The following is a 22,342-nucleotide window of genomic DNA, read 5'->3' on the forward strand; positions in this document are numbered from 1 at the left end:
TAATAAAGACACAGACCTACTAGAGAATGGACTTGAGGATATGGGGAGGGGGAAGGGTAAGCTGTGACAAAGCGAGAGAGTGGCATGGACATATATACACTACTAACCGTAAGGTAGATAGCTAGTGGGAAGCAGCTGCATAGCACAGGGAGATCAGCTCGGTGCTTTGTGACTGCGTGGAGGGGTGGGATAGGGAGGGTGGGAGGGAGGGAAATGCCAGCGGGAAGAAGAGATATGGGAACATATGTATAACTGATTCACTTTGTTATAAAGCAGAAACTAACACACCATTGTAAAGCAATTATACTCTAATAAAGATGTAAAAAAAAAAACAAAAACCACAGTCTTTCTTTTTAATTTATAGCCAATTAAATGCACCTGGCACAACTTCCAAGCTAACTGGCATTTTGGTAGCATCTTCTGAAAAAAGGAAAAAAACATTCCTGACAGCTGAGATGACCTGATTTATTAGACAACCGGGGGTAAGAAGAGACACATGCAGACACTGGCCAGTCCTGAGCTACTACTACTTTCCACATAAGCTTCTTCCCTCTTTTATGGTCTGATGTTCACTTGTGATAGTCTACAGGGGGCGTAAAAGCTTTAAATGGCCTGAGTGGACCTGGAGAGGCTTCTGTCCTGTCAAACTTCATTGTGATTAATACCCTCCTCTTCTACCCTAGATGTTGAAATTGCTTTTTTGTTCTTTTCTAGAGAGGATAACTGATGCTGTGCACTGCAGGAAAGGAGCAGATGGAGAAATGAACAAGGTAAGTTACCCTAGTCAGAAATTGTTACTCAGAAGATTTCAGCCCAACTTGACATCACTGCTTCTTAATTTTTAAATACATTCATACAGCCGGAAAATCAATGAGGAAGACAGGTAATTGCCTGCTAGTATCTTTCCTTGCCTGCTTCATCCCAGCTGCGTTCACAGCACCAGGGAAGCAGATCTGGATAGAATATCTGGGATATTCTAATGTTATCATGGTCTGATTGCTAGGGAATTGGTCACCCACTCTGGTTTCCCACTGTAATTTTTTTTCCTTAAAAAAATGAGAGAACTGTTGTTTATGGTATTACTGATAGAATTTCCAGCATGATTCCGTGCTCTAACCTTGAAGAACTGCCATACTTTCCCCCTTCTTAGACACAGAAAGAGCCAACCTGTCTCAATTTTTCAGGTCTCCCTATCTAGAAATCTTTTTTTGGACCCATCACCCTTTCATATTCTTCTCACTAAACCTAACCTCTTTTCTCTGAAATTCACTTGTACTGTCTGTACTGAACAATTAATACTTAGTTGTTCTCCAGATGCCTGATCTTGATTTCCTTATCTAGAAAACAATCTCTAAGATTCCTTTACGTGCCAACAGGCAACAATATGCTAGTCTATCCTGTTTTGTTCTGTTTCCTTGGGTGTTGTGTTTCCCAAGTCCACCATCCATATGCATGCCATCAACAGACCGTCAAGGTCTCTTCTACCTTCTTGTCAGAATCCAGCACCTACCTTCTCCAGGTAGGTAAAAAAAATCACAAAACCATGTAGGGGAGGGAGGGTATTACAAAGCCATGGATCTAGTCTTCACTGTGCCCCCAGAAGTCTTCGTTCATTTCTCATTCATATTCTCCCAATAGTTTCATCAAGCCTTCTCTTCTCTCATTAGCCCAAGACACCTGAGCCCCTTTCTGCAGATAATATCTCCTTCTACTTGACTCAGTACCTGTAGGTGGCCTTGAAGATTAATGGCAATTCAGAAGATCACATAAACATTGTGTTCCGGTTATTCAGTGCTACGAAACTAACTACTCCCAAACTTAGTGGTTTAAAATGGTAACATTTATTTTGCTTGTGAATCTATCATTTGGGCAAGGTTTGGTAGAGCATCTTACGTCTGCTCCATTTGGTGTCAAATGTGGTGGTTCAAAACTTGAAAGACTGGAATTATCTGAAGGCTCACACAGTCACATGTCTAGTGGTTGATGTCAGCTGTCAGCTGATGCCTCAGCTGGTGGGTTGGTCAGCACATCTACAAATGGTCTCTGTGTGGCTTGGCTGAGTTCCAAGGGTGAGCACTGTACAGCCTTCAGAGCCTGCGTTCTTAAACCCTGCATCATGCTACCTCTCAGCCATAACACTGCTTTGGTTCTGAACTCAATAGCACACAAATCACAACATCTTTAATAGGCATTAACTTGGCCCATGTTGGTTACCTTTAGGAATAGGGAGCTCATTACTACATCAAGTAGCTTGTTCTAAATATTTTTGGTGTTCCAGTGGTTGGGGAGTCCTTCCTTATATGAAGTTGGAGTCCTTTTTTCCCGTAACTTCTGTTCGTTAGCTCCTGGCTTACTCTTGGGACCTCAGAGAAGAAGCCTGTTTTATATACCAGGCACTCCATTAAGTAGAGGGAGCAAAAGGTCCTCCCTGAGTTCTTTTATGCTGGATGTTTTTCCCTTCACCTTTGATCCCTAGGGCTCCTCAGATTCCCAGTGAGTGTCACGTGGATAAGCTCTAGGTTGTTAGCACCCCTTTTAAGCACGGAGCCCAGGAATGGACACAATCCTTCCTTATTTTTTTTACGCTTTTAGAAATGTTTATTATTTAAGACCAAAAATCCTGTGTAGGCTCCTTATAGAGAATATGAGGAATATATAAAAATATAAAGAAAAAACCCAATCACAATGCCTTTACCTATGAACAGACATTATAAACATTTTGGCTTATTTCTCCCCAGTAACTTTAAAAATATTTATTTATTTATTAAAGTATGATTGACCTAAAACACGATTCACTATTTTCATACATTACAAAACGATCACCACAAGTCTAGTTACCATCTGTCACCATACAAACTTATTACAGTATTACTGTGTTCCCCATGCTGTACTTTTCATCCCTGTGACTCATTTTGTAACTGGAAGTTTGTACCTCTTAATTTCCCTCACCTATTTCACTCATCCCTCCACCGCCCTCCCGTTTGGCAACCACCTGTTTGTTCTCTATATCTGTGAGTCTGTTTCTGTTTGTTATATTTGTTTATGTATTTTGATTTTAGATTCTCTGACTTATTTTACCTAGCATAATACCCTCGAGGTCCATCCATATTGTCACAAATGGCAAGATTTCATTCTTTTTATGGTTGAGTAGTATTCCATTGTATATACATACCACATCTTCTTTATCCATTGCTCTATTGATGGACTCTTAGGTTGCTTCCATATCTTGGCTATTGTAAATAATGCTGCAGTGAACATAGGGATACATATAACTTTTCAAATTAGTGTTTTTATTTTCTTCGGATAAATACCCAGGAATGGAATTGCTGGATCATGTGGTAGTTTTATTTTTAATTTGGGGGGAAACCTCCATCCTGTTTTCTATAGTGGCTGCACCAATTTACATTCCCACCAACAGTGCATGAAAGTTCCCTTTTCTCCACATCCCTGCCAACACTTGTTATTTGTTGTCTTTTTGATGATAGCCATTCTAACAGGTGTGTGGTGACACCTCATTGTGGTTTTGATTTGCATTTCTTTGATGATTAGTGTTGTTGAGCATCTTTTCATGTGCCTGCTGACCATCTGTATGTCTTCTTTGGAAAAATGTTCAGGTCCTATACACATTTCTTTCTTTGATGTTGAGTTATATGAGTTCTTTGCATATTTGAGATATTAACCCCTTATCAGATATATCCTTTGTAAATGTCTTCTGTTTTGTAGGCAGTCCTTCCTTATTTGTGCATCACATTATGACATGGTAGTTAATCATGTACCTTCTGCTCCTTGCTTGTATTGCTATCTAGCGGAGCACTTAACCACAGGATGTAATTCAACTGTTCACATATTAATGCCTGGTTTTCCCAATTTTGTAAGATGCTTACGAATGTGTAATCAACTTATTTGCCTTTCAACAGCATCTAGTATACTGGACGTAATTAAATAAGCAGATCCTACATGTTATTTCCAGTTATGACACTTGGTGTCTGTGTAAATGAACATGTTACTTCTCAGCCTAAGCTTGCTCATTTATTAAAAAATAATACCTGCCAGACTTGTTTCATAGGATTGTTCAGTGAAGGTTCAAATGGGGTAACCTTAATGAAGGCACTATTTAAACAACAAAGGACAATAATAGATGCAGGATATTATTGCCTTTGGTATAAACTCAAAAGGAAAGCCCCAATTCAGGGTGAATAAATTGAAACAAAGGGACTCGTGAACTTAACCACTAATGCACTGCCTGGCAATAAAAATGGGGCGAAAACACATCTATGACAGATATTAAAAATAGCTACTATTTCATTCCAAACATGAGATCAAAATTTTGGGGGGAGAGGGGAAGTGAGAAACTGACGAGAACTTCAAGGTGTTTTGCGTATTTGTGATTACTCTTGAAAGATAGGTCGTTGCATAGATGGCAAGATTTTAGTGCTTTTGGTAGTAAAGCAACACTAGAAAAGAGGAGGGGGTAAATACCGTTGTTATCAGGTTCCTTGCATGGCAGGAGTGGGAGAAAGAATTTTAGTGGAAAAGGAAGAAAGACATTTGAAAGGCAGAACTCCTATAAAAGATTGATCGGTGAGTGAGTTACCCCCAGTCATTCCCAGTCACCCAGGCCATACATTCTGGAATCTTTTGGTATTCCTTCCTCTTCTCCTTCTTGGCTACCCATAGTCAATCATTCCCAAATCTTTGGAGTCTTCTTCTGTGGCCCCTGACCAGGGTCCCCACTTCCAGTGTCTCCCCACTCAGTGACCATGCCAGATGAAGCACAACATACATACTCTCCCACTCCCGTTGCTCAGGAATTGCCAGCATACCGAATTGCCCCTTAACCTGGTACTCAGGGCTTTGCCTCATAATCCTCAGCTACTTTCTGCCCAGGGTTCTTCAGCATAGGTCTCTGCATCAGCCAGTCACTTTGAGTCCTTTGAGCTCATGACACTCATTTCCACCTCTGCACACCTGCTCATGCTATACCTTCCAGCAGAATATCTTTTCTGCATGTTTCCCAATCAAAACCGATCTATTCTTAACCCTGAGCTAAAATGCTACCTTTCCCCTAGGGCTTTCTCTGGCAACTGAAGCCCTCAGAGTTCTCTTCTGCTTATTGTGCCATGTCTTTACAATGTCATTTCATTTCACCTTGCCTCGTGGCACCCCACCAAGGCTGTAACGTTCACCAGGGCACTCATGCTTCTTTGTATTCCGTGCTCAAACAATACTTATGAAAAAAATTAAAATATCTAAACAAGCAGGAAAAAATCCTGCATAAAATGCCTTTTCAAGAGAAGAAGTTAATTTGAGGGTAAGATGTAAAAAGTGGGAGGTATAATTTCTAAGACACACCACTTGGGACTGCTGGGAAGTTCCCAACTGAGCCATGAACCCTATGACAGGCTGATTAATGGACACAATGAAATGCTGGAGATGAGGAGAGAGGATAATGAGTCCACAGATTTTATTTCATTTGAGCCTTCTCAAATCCCCTTTGCATATACTACCTCCTTTAAAGTGAAAGCCAAGATGTTCTGAGCACAGAACAGAGTGCAAAACAGGCACTCAAAATATTTGTTCAGTGAGTATGTAAAAACTGAGCCCTTTCAGAAAAGCAGTTAGCGAAGGTTAGGGATTACTTAGCAAAATGTTGGCAAATGCATGCACCCTGGAGCCAGGGATCACCTGGGAACCTTCTAATTATCGCAAGAGGTCTGTGATTCCCTGTGCACATCAACATTATCCAAAGAAGGAAAAAATTAACATGCCTTGTATCTACCTTTCTGTTTCAGTATTTTCAGAATTAATGGATACTAAAAGAACAGTTTCTATCCTATAAAGCTCCTGAAAAAATTTTAAAGTCGAAAGGAGCTCCTTGGGAAACGTTGTCATAGACTTTGGAATAAAGGCTGTATGAAACGTTAACTATCTTTACTCATCTGTTTAGGGTAATGTGAGTAAAGGAATACAAATACCAGCTACCATCTATTTGGTGTGTGCTTTGTGCCAACTTCCATGCTAAGTGCTTTACCTGTATTACTTCATCATTATCCCATTAACTTATGATCACCCTGAAGGGGAAGTATTATTATCTCCATTTTATGGATGAGGAAACTGAGGCTGGGAAAGGCCAAGCAATTTTCCCAATGTTACATAGTAAAAATAAAGGAGACAGAACCAGGATTTGATCCCAGGTCTTAGTCAGAGGACTGTGCTCCTAACCATGATGTATTGGACAGAGCAAAAGGTCATCAGAACCAACCAATGCCCCCAAGAATTCATGGAAGTTTTCAGGGAGGACACTGGGTTTTCCACAGGAAGTGAGATGGGGCACCATTTTTTCTATCTGCGTACTGAGAGTAAAGGCTGTCTGGGAATGTTGAAGGACTTGGAGAGCCCAGGCAGCAACCATCTGTTACCATCCACCCAGTATAAAAGGCCTCCCTGCAGACCAGATACAGTCTGAGGAAAAAAGACTGAGGTTGAAGCTCAGTTGGAAGCCTCCTTGTAGAACCTGCTCTTTGTGCCAGGACAAGTGGATTTTCTGCTGACAACACATGTGATCACTCTAGTTCAGAAAAGTACCCAACGCTTGTACTTTTTCTCTAAAGCTTCCCATGACCTAGAGAAAAATTTTCAGTCCCATTTCCCTTCCTTTCTCAGAGATCAAAGAGACATGTTGGTGATTAAGTGCAACTTTTTAGTTTATGCAAAACTTTTTTTATGGATTTCTGTTTGCTTGATTTCTAGCTCCCTTTGCAGAGACAACTTCCACTAGATGACCAAGTGCTCACCGGGGAAAACTAGACCTGAAGGCAGAGTTAAACCTTTTCCTCTCTTGTTCTCTTTTGCTCGTTTTCTTTCCTTATAGTGTCTCCCAGTCTTGTAGTCATCAGCAGAAATCACACTCCTCCCCCTAATGCTGACAAAACCTGCTACTCCAGGGAGTCAGTGGGCTGAGAGAAGGTGGGGTGGGCCTTTTCTACACTTACAAACCACACCCATGAGCCATGTGGATTTCTTGTGGAGCTGGCCAAAATTTAGGGCACTTATTTAGCATTCAACCTATTCACAACACCAAGACTCAAGAAGTCAACCAATTCCACCTCTTCCTCTCCACCCCAAGTGCCCCGTTAGTACATTTTACTGAAAAAGAGCCAAAGAACTAACCCAGGTGGCCATTCTAAACTGCTCCAGTATCTCCAAAGCACACCTGGCTAGTGTTTATTTACTATTGTTCTTTTAAAAATGTATCTAGGAAGCCAATATCCTCCTTTAATCCAGTAATGTCAGTTTGGGTCATGTTTGCTGTGTGCCATTTGGGCAGCAACAACGTGACCCAAGACATGAACCATGTATGACTATTTACCTTATGTTGCTGCAGGTCTTCTTGGAAATGGGTAAGGAATATATTTTGAATGAAAAGTATTCTTCAGTAGATAATTTGTCATTAAATGATGTAAATATTCATAAAACAGAAGTCAGCATTAAAAGGGCATATCTGTGGCAACATTTATATTTTAAATAAACTGAGTTGTATTATGTGTAGGTGGGTGAATGTATATGTATACACACACACACCCACCCACATATATATATAGATACAGATATGTTATAAATAATCTCATTTAGTCCCAATAGTAACCTAAGGGGGAGGAAAACTCTGCTGTTTTCATCTAAAGAAAACTTAGGTCAAAGAAATTAAGTAATTTGCCTGAGGACTATAGCTAGTGAGAAGATCGTTTTGAACCTAAAATTAACATTTCCGTCCAAAGTTCATGTTCCTTCACTTACGTAAACAGCCCTCAAGTGTACCTGAGCCAAATAAGTCATTTGTCCAGATTTGTACTTCAGAAGCCTTTCAAAAAATCAAATTGTGGGAAATGAAGATCTCCAAATCTACAAATACCTCTCACTGGGAATTGGCATTCACTTTTCTTCATCCATTTCTCCCTGTTCATGTACAATGAAAAATTCTAAGTGCCATGCACAGTGCCTGGTGTCATAGGGATGCAAAAAAACAGACACAGGGCCTTCAAAGTTCACAGACCAGTAGGAGAGGTAGGAGCTGGGAACTGGTAAGAATCACAAGAACAGTATGAAGTGATTCCCTGTGTTATAATCCTGTTATTCGTGGATGGTTTAAGTATTTATGCCTAGGGAAAGTGTGCATGGGGATGTGGTTTCATAATTCAGCCTTACTAACTAGGTGATGGAAATTTTGACATTTAAGTCTCCCCAAATTCTTGAATTACTTGATTAATACCCAAAATTATTGAGCCACCTGACAATACTATTAAGTCCAAGATGTATTAATATATCACGAGTGTATAACAGATTGGCCTCATGAGGAACTTGACTACGATAATATAAGATCAAGATTTATCTTCTGATATTGCCAGAAATAAAACTGTTTTCACCCTATTGCCTCAACCAGTTTTACCAGGGGGTAGGATGGGAAAAGGAAAGGACCACAATCTTGCATGTAGGACTTAGATTTCTAATAGCCAGGGCCCCTGTAAACAGATGATCTTGGACAGTAGCCCTCACAATCTCTCCATTTGCGCTTTTGTGGTGAGAATATTTTGTCTTTGTAGAATGTGGTTAAGGACACCTTCAGGGCAGAGTCACAAACTGGTGGTCCATGGCTAAAGACAGCCTATGAGTAGGATTGACTCAAAGATGTGTTTTGTTTGCCCCACATGGTGATTTTTTATAATTTTAGAATTGTTACCAGTATTTAAAAATAGAAAAATTGTGCTTCCCTGGTGGCGCAGTGGTTAAGAATCTGCCTGCCAATGCAGGAGACACAGGTTCGAGCCCTAGTCCGGGAAGATCCCACATGCTGTGGAGCAACTAAGCCCGTGCGCCACAACTACTGAGCCTGTGCTCTAGAGCCCATGAGTCACAACTACTGAAGCCCATGTGTCTAGAGCCCATGCTCCACAACAAGAGAAGCCGCTGCAATGAGAAGCCCGCGCACTGCAGCGAAGAGTAGCCCCTGCTTGCCACGACTAGAGAAAGCCCGCGCGCAGCAGCAAAGACCCAACACAGCCAAAAAAAATACATAAATTTGCTAAAAAAAATAGAAAAATTACACGTAGAACTCTGGATTACTGACCATTCTTGAAAAACTGGAATATCTGATAAAGCCTTACCCCATTCCCACTTAGCCACAGTGGAGACGGTCTGGGTGGCAGCTGCCCCCCCAGGACATGGCATACACTGTCCACTTCCTCCCTAACTCCACCATGCCCATGTCACTCAGATATCTTACCTGACTGGTCTCAATAAGCTTTGGGGCTATTGAGTACAATCTTAAGTCCTAGAAAGAGAAACCCATTGAGATTTTGGGGCCAGTGACTTCCTGGCCCCACAGATACCATGGGGATAACCTACCTGGGCTGAGATGCAGGACAGCCTCCAACTTCCTGGAGGAAGGATTGTTGGCTACCTTCAAGTGAAGGAATAACTATGGGCAAAGCTTTATCTAGGGAGGTAGTAACAGGGAGACTGAAAACACAGTCCTATTCTTGAGAAGAAAGTCATTTTGGGGCCTGCCACAGGCTCTCCTCTTCCTGTAAGCGTTGTGTCTTTTGTAATTGGAGAGGAAGAACAAATCCCAACCTGTCAGTACACTGGTCTCTGCAAACCTTGTCCCTCTGGCCCATGCTGTAGGTATATGTTACCAGAAGTCCCACCTCCTACTCCATCTGTCTGTATATACCTATTTAGTTTATGTAACTGTGTCCATTGGAACATGTAATGATAGTAGTAACAACAAGAACAACAATAACAAATACTACTTATTGAGTATAATAGCATACATTAGCCCATTAATCCTCACAAAGACCCTATGAGTTAGGTCCTCTTAACTGTCTCCACTTTACATATCAGGAAACAAAGCTTAGGGAGGTTCAGAGGTCAAGAGAATTCCTCACATACACACTGGCAGTATGTGATAAAGCCCAGGTTTGATTGCACATAATTTTGGCCGCTGGGTGGATGAATGAGCAAACATTTACAGCATGTATACTGTGGGCCAAACATGCTCACTTCTATTACTTCCGTTATTCCTCCCAACACTTAATCCTCATTTAAAAAGTGAAAGACTGGATGACTTAGCAAAAAATCCTATAGCTAATAAGTGGCAGAATCTGAGTCGGGAGCCAGGTTCTCTGATTCCCAGTCCTGTGTTTCTCCTGAGACAACTTCTGCTACCTTGGTGGGGCTGCTTGGTTTGTTTATTAGGACAGAATGCCTCTTCAGGCACGGCTTTCCAGTCAGTTAGTTTTCCAACTGGAAAATAAAACTTTCTCAGTCATAACAAAAATGGTCACAAAGAACCAAGACTGAAATCTGGACATTCCAGTTAAAAATAAAGTATTGGGTGGCATGTAGCCTGAGATAATATCAGAATGTAATCAGTGACCTCTCAAGAACCAGCTGTACTTCAAAAGAGATGATATTAAGGCAGGTTCATCAAAAGAGAGAAATCTGAGATTTGAGAAACAGGTGAATGGGCAAATGGCCAATTTTATAGGTCTCCAAATAGAAAAGAGTACCAAGAACCAACACAGACCTCAGAAATGAGAGATGACTAAACTCCACTATTTCCACTAGGCTGAAAAGAATAGTGCTCTCCTTTTCTGATCTACACCAGGCATTCACTCCTCCCTCAGCTCATCCCAAATAATGTTAGCCTGGACAAGAGCTTGATCATGATCCCAGGGCCAGAATAAGAAACTAATTATTGATTAAGGTGTGTGTGTTCATATCAGGATAACCATGGGGCTGAGTGTGCTGGGTGTGGATGGGGGGTTGCTGAGGACAATTCTCTCTTTATTCAGAGTGGCCCAACAAAGTCAAGTATACCTCAGGTCACCCTCAATCTGGAAGATCACTGAAGATGGAGGAGTTTTGGGCACTGATTTGTTTCTTAGGTTCATTCCAGGGCTTGCAGTTCCCAAAGTGTGTTCCACAGTTTATCAGTTCTGTGAGGTGCTCCTCAAAAAAAGTGGTTTGTGGTCAAGTAAGTCTGGGGACAACGGTATATTCTAGTCCCCTCTTAGAAATTTACAGTGAAGATTAAAGGCTCTGATAACTCCTACAGTTAAGAATAACTACTTAGGGCTTCCCTGGTGGCGCAGTGGTTGAGAGTCCGCCTGCCGATGCAGGGGACACGGGTTCGTGCCCCGGTCTGGGAAGATCCCACATGCCACGGAGCGGCTGGACCCATGAGCCATGGCCACTGAGGCTGTGCGTCCGGAGCCTGTGCTCCGCAATGGGAGAGGCCACAACAGTGAGAGGCCCGCGTACCGCAAAAAAAAAAAAAAAAAAAAAAAAAAGAAAAGAAAAGAAAACTACTTGGTTTGGTTTAACCCAGTGTTTCCAAAGCATATCTGGGAAGGACGGCATATTTTCTTTCATGTAGTTCTTGTTTGCATTTCACAGAACTAGTGTTCTTCAGAACACAGTTTGAGCGTCTCCCTAAATCACTTGGAAGGGATAAATTCTGCTGAGTGAGCTCTTTTGTGGGAGCAGAGAGGTGAAGAAAATATACATGAACATTAAAAAATTTTCAGTTACAAAGGGTATATGATAAAATATAAGAATTCGTGGGGCTTCCCTGGTGGTCTAGTGGGTAAGACTCCATGCTCCCAATGCAGGGTGCCTGGGTTTGATCCCTGGTCTGGGAACTAGATCCCACATGCATGCCGCAACTAAGAGTACACATGCCACAACTAAAAATCCCACATGCCGCAACTAAAGATCCTGCATGCTGCAACAAAGATCCCACGTGCTGCAACTAAGACACAGCACAGCCAAAATAAATAAATAAGTAAATATTAAAAAAACAAGAATCTGTGTCCTTCCCACCCCAGATTTCATATTTTATCCTCAATAGGTGACTAATATCAATACTTTCTGGTGTATTCTGTTAAACGTGTGTATATGTGTGTGTGTTTATACAAATGGGAGTTTTTATACATACCATTTTCTGCCTGCTTTTTCACTTTAAAAGCTTAGCGAGTCTTTCTATATTAGCATTTAAAGGTTGACCCCATTATCTTTAATGGCTGCATAAGAGTCCATTGCAGCAATGCACCCCAATTTCTTTAACCAATTACCTGTTGATAGACACATAGGTTTTTTTGTTTTTTGTTTTTTTGGTATGCGGGCCTCTCATTGTGTGGCCTCTCCCATTGCGGAGCACAGGCTCCGGATGCGCAGGCTCAGCAGCCATGGCTCACGGGTCTAGCCGCTCCGTGGCATGTGGGATCTTCCCGGACCGGGGCACGAACCTGTGTCGCCTGCATCGGCAGGTGGACTCTCAACCACTGTGCCACCAGGGAAGCCCAAGGCATAGGTTTTGAGGGGAGGTTTCCTGCTAAGAAAGTTTTACACAGAGTCTAAGCCATGTGGGCCAATTCTAGGACGAGAGGGACTAAGCCCTTGGGTCCTTTTTGGTCTTCGCTGACCATCCCAGACCTGTACCTTAGATCATATCAGCCAATCTATCAAGATGGCTGAGGGGGGGCGGTGCATATTTTGCTGGCATATTTTCTTTTAAAGCATTTGCTTTGCTTTCCAGGGTCAGTGAACGTAGCAATCCTACCTCAGATGTGAAATAAGGTGCCCACTAGATGCATGGAGTCACTGCTGGGCTCTTTCAGCATCTTGATGTATTGTATGGGTTGTCTCACTTCTGTGAGGCTTTCCTTCCTCAAAGACCTCACTTTATGCCATATCTCCATCACAAGGCTGATGAGTAAGGAGGAGCCAGCTTCTGCTCTCATCCCATGTTCTCTTTTCTTGTCAAGTAATGAGAACATGTTGTAGAAAACTTTGTCATTAAAGAAAAACTAAGCAGCTCCACTTCTGGAAAGTAAAAAACAAAAATACTTCCCCTTTGAAAGTAATGAAAATAGCAAGTTTTCTGGGTCAAAATTAAAACTGAGGGATCACAAGCACAGTTTTGTTTGGCAGAATCAGATTTGGCTTCATGAGTCTGCAGCCCTTAGATCAGTGACTCAGAACAGACGTTTCTCCCCAGGTTCTTTGGAACTCTGAAATTTCCCAAGTTAGTCTGGCCCTTCATGTTCACTGATGATAAGGGGAAGCCCACAGGAAAATCCTTCTTCAGCTGATACTGACTCAGGGTCTCAGGACTTGAAGAGGATCAGCCTCATTTAGAGAAAGCATGGGGTTTCCTAGTCATTCATGGTCACACATCCCATGTGGGAGAAAGGGAGCAGAGAGCTGTTCTCTAGAGTGAGTGCTCTTCACCACCATACCCACATTCATCAGTCTTCTTTTTTGTCAGTTTTCCACCTCACAGTAATCATTTCTGGTTGGTGATATACCTGGACACCCTAGCAAAAGCAAATGCAAACCTGTTCTGGAAGAGCAACTTCACAGGTTCAGGCCGTACAGATTTCCCACACTGAATAATAAACCTTCCTGAAGAGCTTACAATACAAATTTACAAAACACTAAAGGAAATGATCCTTTGTGAATGAGACAGTGGATAAAATAAGCAAGATGATTAGCAACTCCAGAACTTGAGATGATGGAAATAAAATATAAAATACTGTAAATATGTTAGGCTTTAGTAAGTTAAACAGATTAAAAATAAACACACAAGGAGGGAAAAGAAAAGTAATTAAGTAAAAGAACCAAATAGAACTTCTAGAAATGAAAACATATTAATGAAACTGAAGACTTAATGAAGGTATTAAACAGAAGACTAGATATAACTGAATAGGAAATTAGTGAATCAGAAGACAGATTTAAGAACACTACAGAAAATTCATCATAGAGAGGTTGAGATAGATTTATGAAAGAATGGTTAAGAGACATATAGGAAAAAGTGAGAGGGTCAAGCATATATACAAATATAATAGGAATTCTAAAAGGAGAAAATAGTCTGGAGAAGAGGAAAGGTGATAAGCTGAGAATTTTCTAGAATTGGTGAAAATTGCAAATCTTTACATTGAAGATGAACAGTGAATCCTGAGCACTACAAAGATTCATTCCTAGTCATAGTATAGTGAAGTTTCAGGAAAAAGAAGAAACTTGTAATAGTAGGCAGAGAAATGCAGGTTATTAAGGACAAAAATTAGACCAGTAACAGACTTGTCAATAGCAATAATAAAGACATTGGGATGGTACCTGCAAAATGATAAACAAAACCAATCATCAACCTAAAGTTTATCAACTAATTTATCACTGAACCTTGAGAATGAAATAAAGACATAGGCAAACAAAGACTGAGAAAGTTTATCCCTAACACACCCTTCCTGAAAAATTTCCTTAAGAAAGTTTATTTTATTGCACAAAGAAAATTGCACCTGAAAGAAAGTAATGAATGGATGCAGTAATGATTAGCAGGTAAACTGGTAAATGATAGTAAATTTAAATAAGTATTCACTCTTAAAAACAATAATATTAAGAATAATGAGAATAGAATATTAGATAACAATGGCATAAGATGGAGTGGTTGATTACAATGAGGCTTTTAAAAAGTTTTTGTGTTGTTCAGAAGCAAAGAGATTAATTCACTTTAAAGTTTGTGAATGCAATAATAACATTTTTAAATGTAAGGATAAGTACTTAAAGAATAGAAAGTGTAAGCAGAGGAGAAAAGGGAGAAACAAATCTGATCAACTCAATGGGAGAATGTAAGAAAGGTCAAAGCAGAAACTACTAAGTGGAAAACAAAGAAACCACATTAAAAATTAAAGAAAGGGCATCACCACAGGTACAGAAGAGATTTTTAAAAGCTGTAAGCAAATACTATGAAAAATCATCTCAAAATTACTGCTTTCACTATGTTAATTTTGAAAGTATTAACAATTTTGAAAAACTACATTTGAAAACAGAAATGAAGTGTACAGTTCCCTAGGAAAAAAATAAATTGCCAAAATGGAATTAAGAATAGAAAATCTAAATGAGACATAGCTTTAGAGAAGCCTTCTCTCACACATCTCTCTCTCTTTTTCTCTCTCCTTCTCCCTTTTTCAGTTCACATGCTAAGTAATCTTTAAGAAACATAATCCTCATTTTATACAAAATGTTCCAGAAAACATAAAAAGAGGGGAAAATTCCAAAACATTTCATGAAGCTAATATAACTTTGGTAGTAAAACTAGACAAGGGCAACATAATAAATGAAATTATAGTTCAGATCCTTAATAAGACATTGCAAACTGAATGCTGCATGAGTAGGTGGGAATTAATCTCAGGAATGTAATGATGATTTAACCCAGAAATATTTATCAATGTAATTTTCTTTATCAACAGATAAGAAGCCCTTGTGCTTATTTTAATAGATGTAGAAAGGTATTTTTTTTTTAAAATTCAACAATCTTTCCTAATGAGAGTTTTAGTAAATGAGGAACACACAGGAGTTTCCTTTCTCAAATCAAGAATGTCTACCAGGGCTTCCCTGGTGGCACAGTGGTTGAGAATCTGCCTGCCAATGCAGGAGACACAGGTTCGAGCCCTGGTCTGGGAAGATCCCACAAGCTGCCTAGCAACTGGACCTGTGAACCACAATTACTGAGCCTGCGCGTCTGGAGCCTGTGCTCTGCAACAAGAGAGGCTGCGATAGTGAGAGGCCCGCGCACCGCGGTGAAGAGTAGCCCCCACTTGCCACAAGTAGAGAAAGCCCTCGTACAGAAACGAAGACCCAACACAGCCATAAATAAATAAATAAATTGGGAGTATCATTCTCTGTTTAAAAAAAATGTCTACCAAAAACTTACAGAAACTATCACGTTTCATGGTAAAATACCAGAAGCAGATTTTTGAAAGTTGGGAATAGAACAAGAATGCTGCAATTATAGCTTCTAATAACATTGAACAAGAGGTTTTAACCACTATAAGAAGATAGTAAGAAGAAATTAACAATTTAAGGACTAAAAAGAAAGAAAATAAAAACTCTCATATTCTCAGAAAAAAGTATTATCTGTGTCAGCACAGTCCAATAATGCATTTTTCAGTGAGAGAAAAGTTCTACATCTGTGTCGTCCAATATAGTAGTCAGTAGTCATATATGGCTCTTGAGCACGTGAAGTGGAACTAGGTAGACTGAGGAACTAAATTTTTAATTTTATTTAAGATTAATTTTAAGTAGCCACATATGGCTAGTGGCCCTCAAATTTGACGGCCTTGATCTATACAGAATAGCCAAGATAATCTATAAACTTGTTTGAATTAATAAGGGAATTACCAAGTTTGCTGAATGTAAAATCAATATACAAAAATCAATATTGTTCTTAAACCCTATTAATAACCAATTAGAAAATATAATTTTTAAAAGGTACTATTCACAATAGTGATAATAACCATAAAGTAGCTAAAAATATATCAAACAAATATTTCCCTGGCACTAGCAAAGGCATAAAGGCTTACCTATCCCAATGTCTAAAAGGCCAAATTAGAGCTAGTTTTTTAGCTTATGACTTAATTATTGTTGTTTTTAGTTGTAGTATACAGAGAATTTTTCATGGACCTGCTCTTTCCTTAGTGCTACGAGTAGCCCTTATTAGTCATTTATACCACAGTGTGAGTGAGCTTGAGATGCTTCCCTTAAGAGCAGTTTTCGAGAAGAGGGAGGCAAATGGCATCAGACTCCCAGTGTCTGGGGGAAAACTAATTTTACATATGAAAGGCCAGTGAGTCCTGCATATATACTCTGTCATCTTTTCAGTGCTCCCTTTGCTCCATGCCTTATCAACATGCAAAGCTTTTTACTAGAGAAAGTCAGGCAAAATGCACATTTTCTAATAAAGCAGAAACAATTACTTTGAATAACCTTTGAGAAAAACCATGTAGATTTATTAAAAATTAGATTTTTAATTTACATGTATATTAAAAATTGTGTTTTTGCAGAAGTTTCTTGTTTACACATCCCCACAAGCCTCAACAAAATTGAAGATTATACTCACCATGAAAGATTTCATCAGGGTTTGTTTTAGAAGAGTCTAAATAGAAATCAAACCTTTCAGGAAATTATTGGCTTTAGCCAGACGATACAAAGTTTAACTTTTCAGCATACAGTATTAAGATATTATTTCTTTAGCTCCCACCTTGAATAGTAGGGGAAGACACAATACTATTTGCATGAGTAGAATAGTGAATGGCTAAAAGCCACTTTCCTTTACTTAACTCAGACAGGATGGGATCATGAAATAGGTTCTTGTTAAGAAATAAAGAGGGTTTTAACTTTTTTGGTTACAAAATACATAGATGTTTAGTTCACTTCCTCTTCTGTATTATTTGCAGAGCACTTAGAATTGTAACTGAATTTGCCTCACTTCCCTATACCACAGATCACCTTGAGATGAAGCTAGGCCCGGGGCAGTAACCACTCTCCCCTTTGGGACCGGATTATCAAGTAACATGACCCCAGGGTTTCTGTCTCCCTGAGGGCGATTTTCCAGTAAAGAGTGACGAGAATCAGAAGAATCTTGGACTTTTATTTTCTCTCTCTGTTCCTTCCAATGCCCTTCTCCCCCACACTACCCCTGCCTAACAAGTCACCATAGATGAGAGGTGAGGATGGTCAAGAGGGAATGTATTTTCAACACCTTGAAAATACTTGAACAAATCAGGTACAAAGAGGTTTTCAGAGACCAGAAAACGTATTGCTCTCTCTTATTTTACACTAGTTCCATTTTTGAATTCACATTTGTTTCTCAGTGTTGGCTTAGTCTCCTAAAGTATTATGTATTTACCCAATGCAAAGAACTTTAAAAAAAATTAGGTATGATTAGCATATAACAATTTGTTTCAGGTGTACGACATACTAATTCAATATTTGTTTATATAATGAGCACCACAATAAGTCTAGTTAACATCTATCACCACACATAGTTACACTTTTTTTTTTTTTTTTTTTTTTGCGGTACGCGGACCTCTTACTGTTGTGGCCTCTCCCGTTGCGAAGCACAGGCTCCGGACGCGCAGGCTCAGCGGCCATGGCTAACGGGCCCAGCCGCTCCGCGGCATGTGGGATCTTCCCAGACCAGGGCACGAACCCGTGTCCCCTGCATCGGCAGGCGGACCCTCAACAACTGCACCACCAGGGAAGCCCAGTTACACATTTTTTTATGTTGTGATGAGAACTTTTAAGATACACTCTCTTAGCAATTTTCATATATGTAATATGGTATTATTAACTGTAGTCACCATGCTGTACATTACCAAAGAACTTTTAATGTACAAAGTTTATGGACAAAAATAACTTTTTGTTATTTTTTTATAACAAATCAGAGAATACTCACAATCATTATAAATGTGCCCAAGAACTCGGAGAGCATTTCTTTAGCTAAGCTGCTCTTCAAGACCAGTCTCTGCTTCAAGCTTTTTTTCTTTTGTTCCATCTCAGGCTGCATCTTGGGGCCTCTGCAAGGACCACCCTTTTCACCAATACCTGCTTCTTCTGGTCCCTATTTCACTGGCACATGGAAGTTTTAACAACTGCTCACAGATTCCTGGAGATGCCTGATTAGATAATATGGCTGTACAAATCCAGTCCCAATTAGAGCCTGTGGCTTAATCCTCTTCTGGTGAAACTGTCATTCCCTGTTTGCTGCTGTTTATTTGAAATGGCATATTAGAACCTGAAATCCTGAAAACAGTCTTTTTTGTACCTGATGGATTAATCATTACCTTTATTTTCAAGGTATTTTTTTTTTCTCTGTTGGGTTTTTTTTCAAGAGATGAGAAAAGATATATTTTGGTTGCGTTGCCAAACCACAGTAATGGGCTCCAGTCCAGGAGAGATTTACATGTTGCACAATTGCAAGCTTCTGATGTTTTTTTCCTATTCAGAATTGGTTGGTTGAGGTGTAGTTTGGAATTGTCAGATCAGGTATATACACATCTAATGTAAACATTCTTTTCTGAAGGAGCTTTCATGCAAATTGGAGAACAAGAAGAAAAATAAGATGTGTTGTTCAACAAGATTAATCACTCTTTTTTCTTCCAGTAACATTTCAGTGATTTAATTACACCTCCCTGAGGGTGTTAAGAACCACTGCATTCGTTCTAGAGATGGAGAAATTAACGTACAGAGACACCATTCCAAGTCTCACATGGCAAGTCTGTAGGACAGGATGGGATCTACTCCTCTGTCACTGTAGCTGGGGTTCATCTGCTGAGGATAGCTTGGGATCGAGAATCAGAAAGATGAAGAAGCCAACTTCTTAAGAAGCATTCTAGTTTGAAAACCAAGTTACTCTCCTTCATTTTCCATGAAATATTTAGGCAAAATACATACAAATAAACAATAGTAGCTTGAAAGACTATACTGCTTGGAGATCACTAAGCCAGAAGGAGATCAATCTGAGTATATGTCACCCCAATTAAACAAGAAAGGGAGTAAACATGCCTAAACAAGGCTCCTAGATTATATCTTTTAAGTTTGATGAATTAATATCCTTACAGGCAACAAACTGTGTTCAGGACTAGCTTCTCATCATGTCAAGTATTCAAGCCTTGTTTTTCAAAACTAGTTTGTGAGAGGAGGTAGAATCCAGCAGTTGTTTCTGAATACCAAGGCAGTCCCATGGAATTAGTACCCTTGCTGTGTGCTTCCTCCCAGTCCTCCCACAGAAAAGCCTGCTCTTTTTCAGACCCGCCCCTATCTTTGCAGGAGGCCCACAGTCATTCCCAGTTGAGGAGGCAGGCTGGAAGAGGGGCCTGGAAAAAACAGCTATAGAGATTTCAAGGACAGAAGACATACCTAGTCTGTAGGTGAAATCAAGTGTTAAGGCCTAAAGAGGTTCTAACTTGCCTGAGGGCATGCCATTGCAGAGCCAAAACAGGAATGAGCATTTTGACTGTAACTCCTGGTCAACTTATGGATACCATCCCACTACTGGGCATATACCCTGAGAAAACCATAATTCAAAAAGAGGCATGCATGTACCACGATGTTCATTGCAGCTCTATTTACAATAGCCAGGACATGGAAGCAGCCTAAGTGTCCATCAACAGATGAACGGGTAAAGAAGATGTGGCACATATATACAATGGAATATTACTCAGCCATAAAAAGAAACAAAATTGAGTTATTTGTAGTGAGGTGGATGGACCTAGAATCTATCATACAGAGTGAAGTAAGTCAGAAAGAGAAAAACAAATACCCTATGCTAACACATATATATGGAATCTAAAAAAAAAAATTGTTCTGAAGAACCTAGGGGCAGGACAGGAATAAAGACGCAGATGTAGAGGAATCAACTTGAGGACACAGGGAAGGGGAAGGGGAAGCTGGGACGAGGTGAGAGAGTAGCATTGACAGATATGCACTACCAAATGTAAAATAGATAGCTAGTGGGAAGCAGCTGCATAGCATAGGGAGATCAGCTTGGTGCTTTGTGACCACCTAGAGGGGTGGGATAGGGAGGGTGGGAGGGAGACATAAGAGGGAGGGGGATATATGTATGCATATAGCTGACTCACTTTGTTATAAAGCAGAAACTAACACACCATTGTAAAGCAATTATACTCCAAGAGTTATTTATGACCATGCTATTCCCAGGTCCCAGTGGATGGACCAGAGAGACAGGACTTCATTGTGATTACAACTAATACCACACAAGGGTGTTCTGTGGTCTCTCCATTCCCTCACCTAACAAATATTTATGGCATACTCATTATGTGCCAAACACTGTACTTAACAAAAGCACATGGGGTTCTTGCCCCTTATAGAGCTTAGAGTCTCATGAGGGAGAGAGACGTGAGTGAACTAATCATAAACACAGAAATATGAAATTACAACAGAAATGTATGCTCTGAAGACAGAGGACATATTTCTGTAAGCAGATGTAAGAGGGGGATTTCATCTTGCCAGAGATCTCTGATAGCTTTTCCAAGGACATCATGTCTGAGCTGAGGTCAGAAACAAGTGTAGTGGGGAATGTCTTGTGGGCTGGGGATGGGAACAGTATGATGTGTATCCAAGAATGAAAGAGAGGCAGCAAAGGAGCACAGTGCGGAATGAACCTGAAGCTGTGGGCAGGGATCGGACCATAGTGACCCTTGTAAATCAAGTTTAGGGTAAGAGCAATAATAAGTCACTGAAGTGGTTTAAGCAGGAGCAGGACACCATCAGATTTGAGTTTTAAAACTCATGTCCAGGGCTTCCCTGGTGGCGCAGTGGTTGAGAGTCCGCCTGCTGATGCAGGGGACGCAGGTTCGTGCCCCGGTCTGGGAAGATCCCACATGCCGCGGAGCGGCTGGGCCCGTGAGCCATGGCCGCTGAGCCTGCGTGTCCAGAGCCTGTGCTCCACAACGGGAGAGGACACCACAGTGAGAGGCCCGCGTACCGCAAAAAAAAAAAAAAAAACTCATGTCCATGGCACATAATGTTTGAATAAACATATGTTGAGGTAGGGAGTGAGGAGAACCCTCATCCTAGCTGTGAGGTGGAAAGGGGATTGGTGGGGGCCTAAGGTGGGTATATGTAGACATTGGGGGATATTCCAGAATTCCAGGACTAGGTGGTGGCTTTCACAATGGAGAGAAATGGAGGGACTTGAGAGTTCTTTATATCTTAAATTGGAAGGACTTGATGGATTGGATATGAAGGATGAGGAAAAGAAACTCAAGTTTGATGGCTGTATTCCTGGCTTGTTGGGGAAGGAGGTGCTAAGCCTCCAGAGAGGAAATGCTGGAAGAGGACCAGGACTGCAAGGGAAGGTCATGAATTCTGCTTGTGCAGGTTGAGACCTCAGGGGCTCTCTGGTGCTTCTGAGAGAAGATGTCAAGTAGGAAGTGATATAGGTCTGTATTTAGAGGCAAGGTTCTTGTGCTCATCGAGGTGATAACTTGAAGCCATAAATAAAGATGAGGTTACCTAAAATTAAGTTAAATTTTTAAAAAAGATAAGGTTACCTGAGGGGAGAGTTTGAAGAAAGCACAGGTTAAGCTTGTGGTACTGAACATTTCAGGCTTAAGTGGAGGAGATGAAATATTTATCATTTCTTTCAGTCTACCTTCAGAGGACAGTTACACTTTTTACCTGCATCACCATGAATTCATCATCAGACCTAACTCACTCACACCCCCCTTTGCAAAGCACCCTCATGCCAAAGTTCCTGTTAGAAATATGGGGCTGCTTAGTCTCTTTCATTCATTCAGAAGAACCTTTCATTATTTACCATATGTCAGGCACAGCATTAAGCAGTAGGGATTCAAAAATAAGGAATACAAATCTCTGCTTCTAAGGAGTTATATAGTCTGCATGACAAGTACCTCCAAATGAACACATCATATGGTAAAATAGAAGCATGCGCAAAGTACTGAACGAGAAATCCAGCTATCAC

At 40.4% G+C, this 22,342-nt stretch overlaps 2 protein-coding genes across 4 annotated transcripts in view; one reads left to right on the forward strand and one right to left on the reverse strand.

Moving 5' to 3' along the window:
• Positions 1–18,744, reverse strand: part of AQP9 (aquaporin 9) — a 43,102-nt gene extending 24,358 nt beyond the window's left edge. The window contains exon 1 of one of the 2 annotated variants that reach the window (XM_032624458.1): positions 18,293–18,744. In XM_032624458.1, the coding sequence (XP_032480349.1) occupies positions 18,293–18,403 (111 nt within the window). In that variant the 5' untranslated portion in view covers positions 18,404–18,744. The remainder of the gene's footprint in view (positions 1–18,292) is intronic. The other variant, XM_032624459.1, reaches the window with a different exon arrangement.
• ALDH1A2 (aldehyde dehydrogenase 1 family member A2) overlaps positions 714–22,342 on the forward strand; it is a 204,009-nt gene continuing 182,380 nt past the window's right edge. For both annotated transcript variants that reach the window (XM_032624455.1, XM_032624457.1), the window contains exon 1: positions 714–770. The gene's annotated coding sequence lies outside the window, so the exon portion shown is untranslated. The remainder of the gene's footprint in view (positions 771–22,342) is intronic.

Source organism: Phocoena sinus, chromosome 2 (assembly GCF_008692025.1).
Source record: "Phocoena sinus isolate mPhoSin1 chromosome 2, mPhoSin1.pri, whole genome shotgun sequence".
NCBI classification, from domain to species: domain Eukaryota; kingdom Metazoa; phylum Chordata; class Mammalia; order Artiodactyla; family Phocoenidae; genus Phocoena; species Phocoena sinus.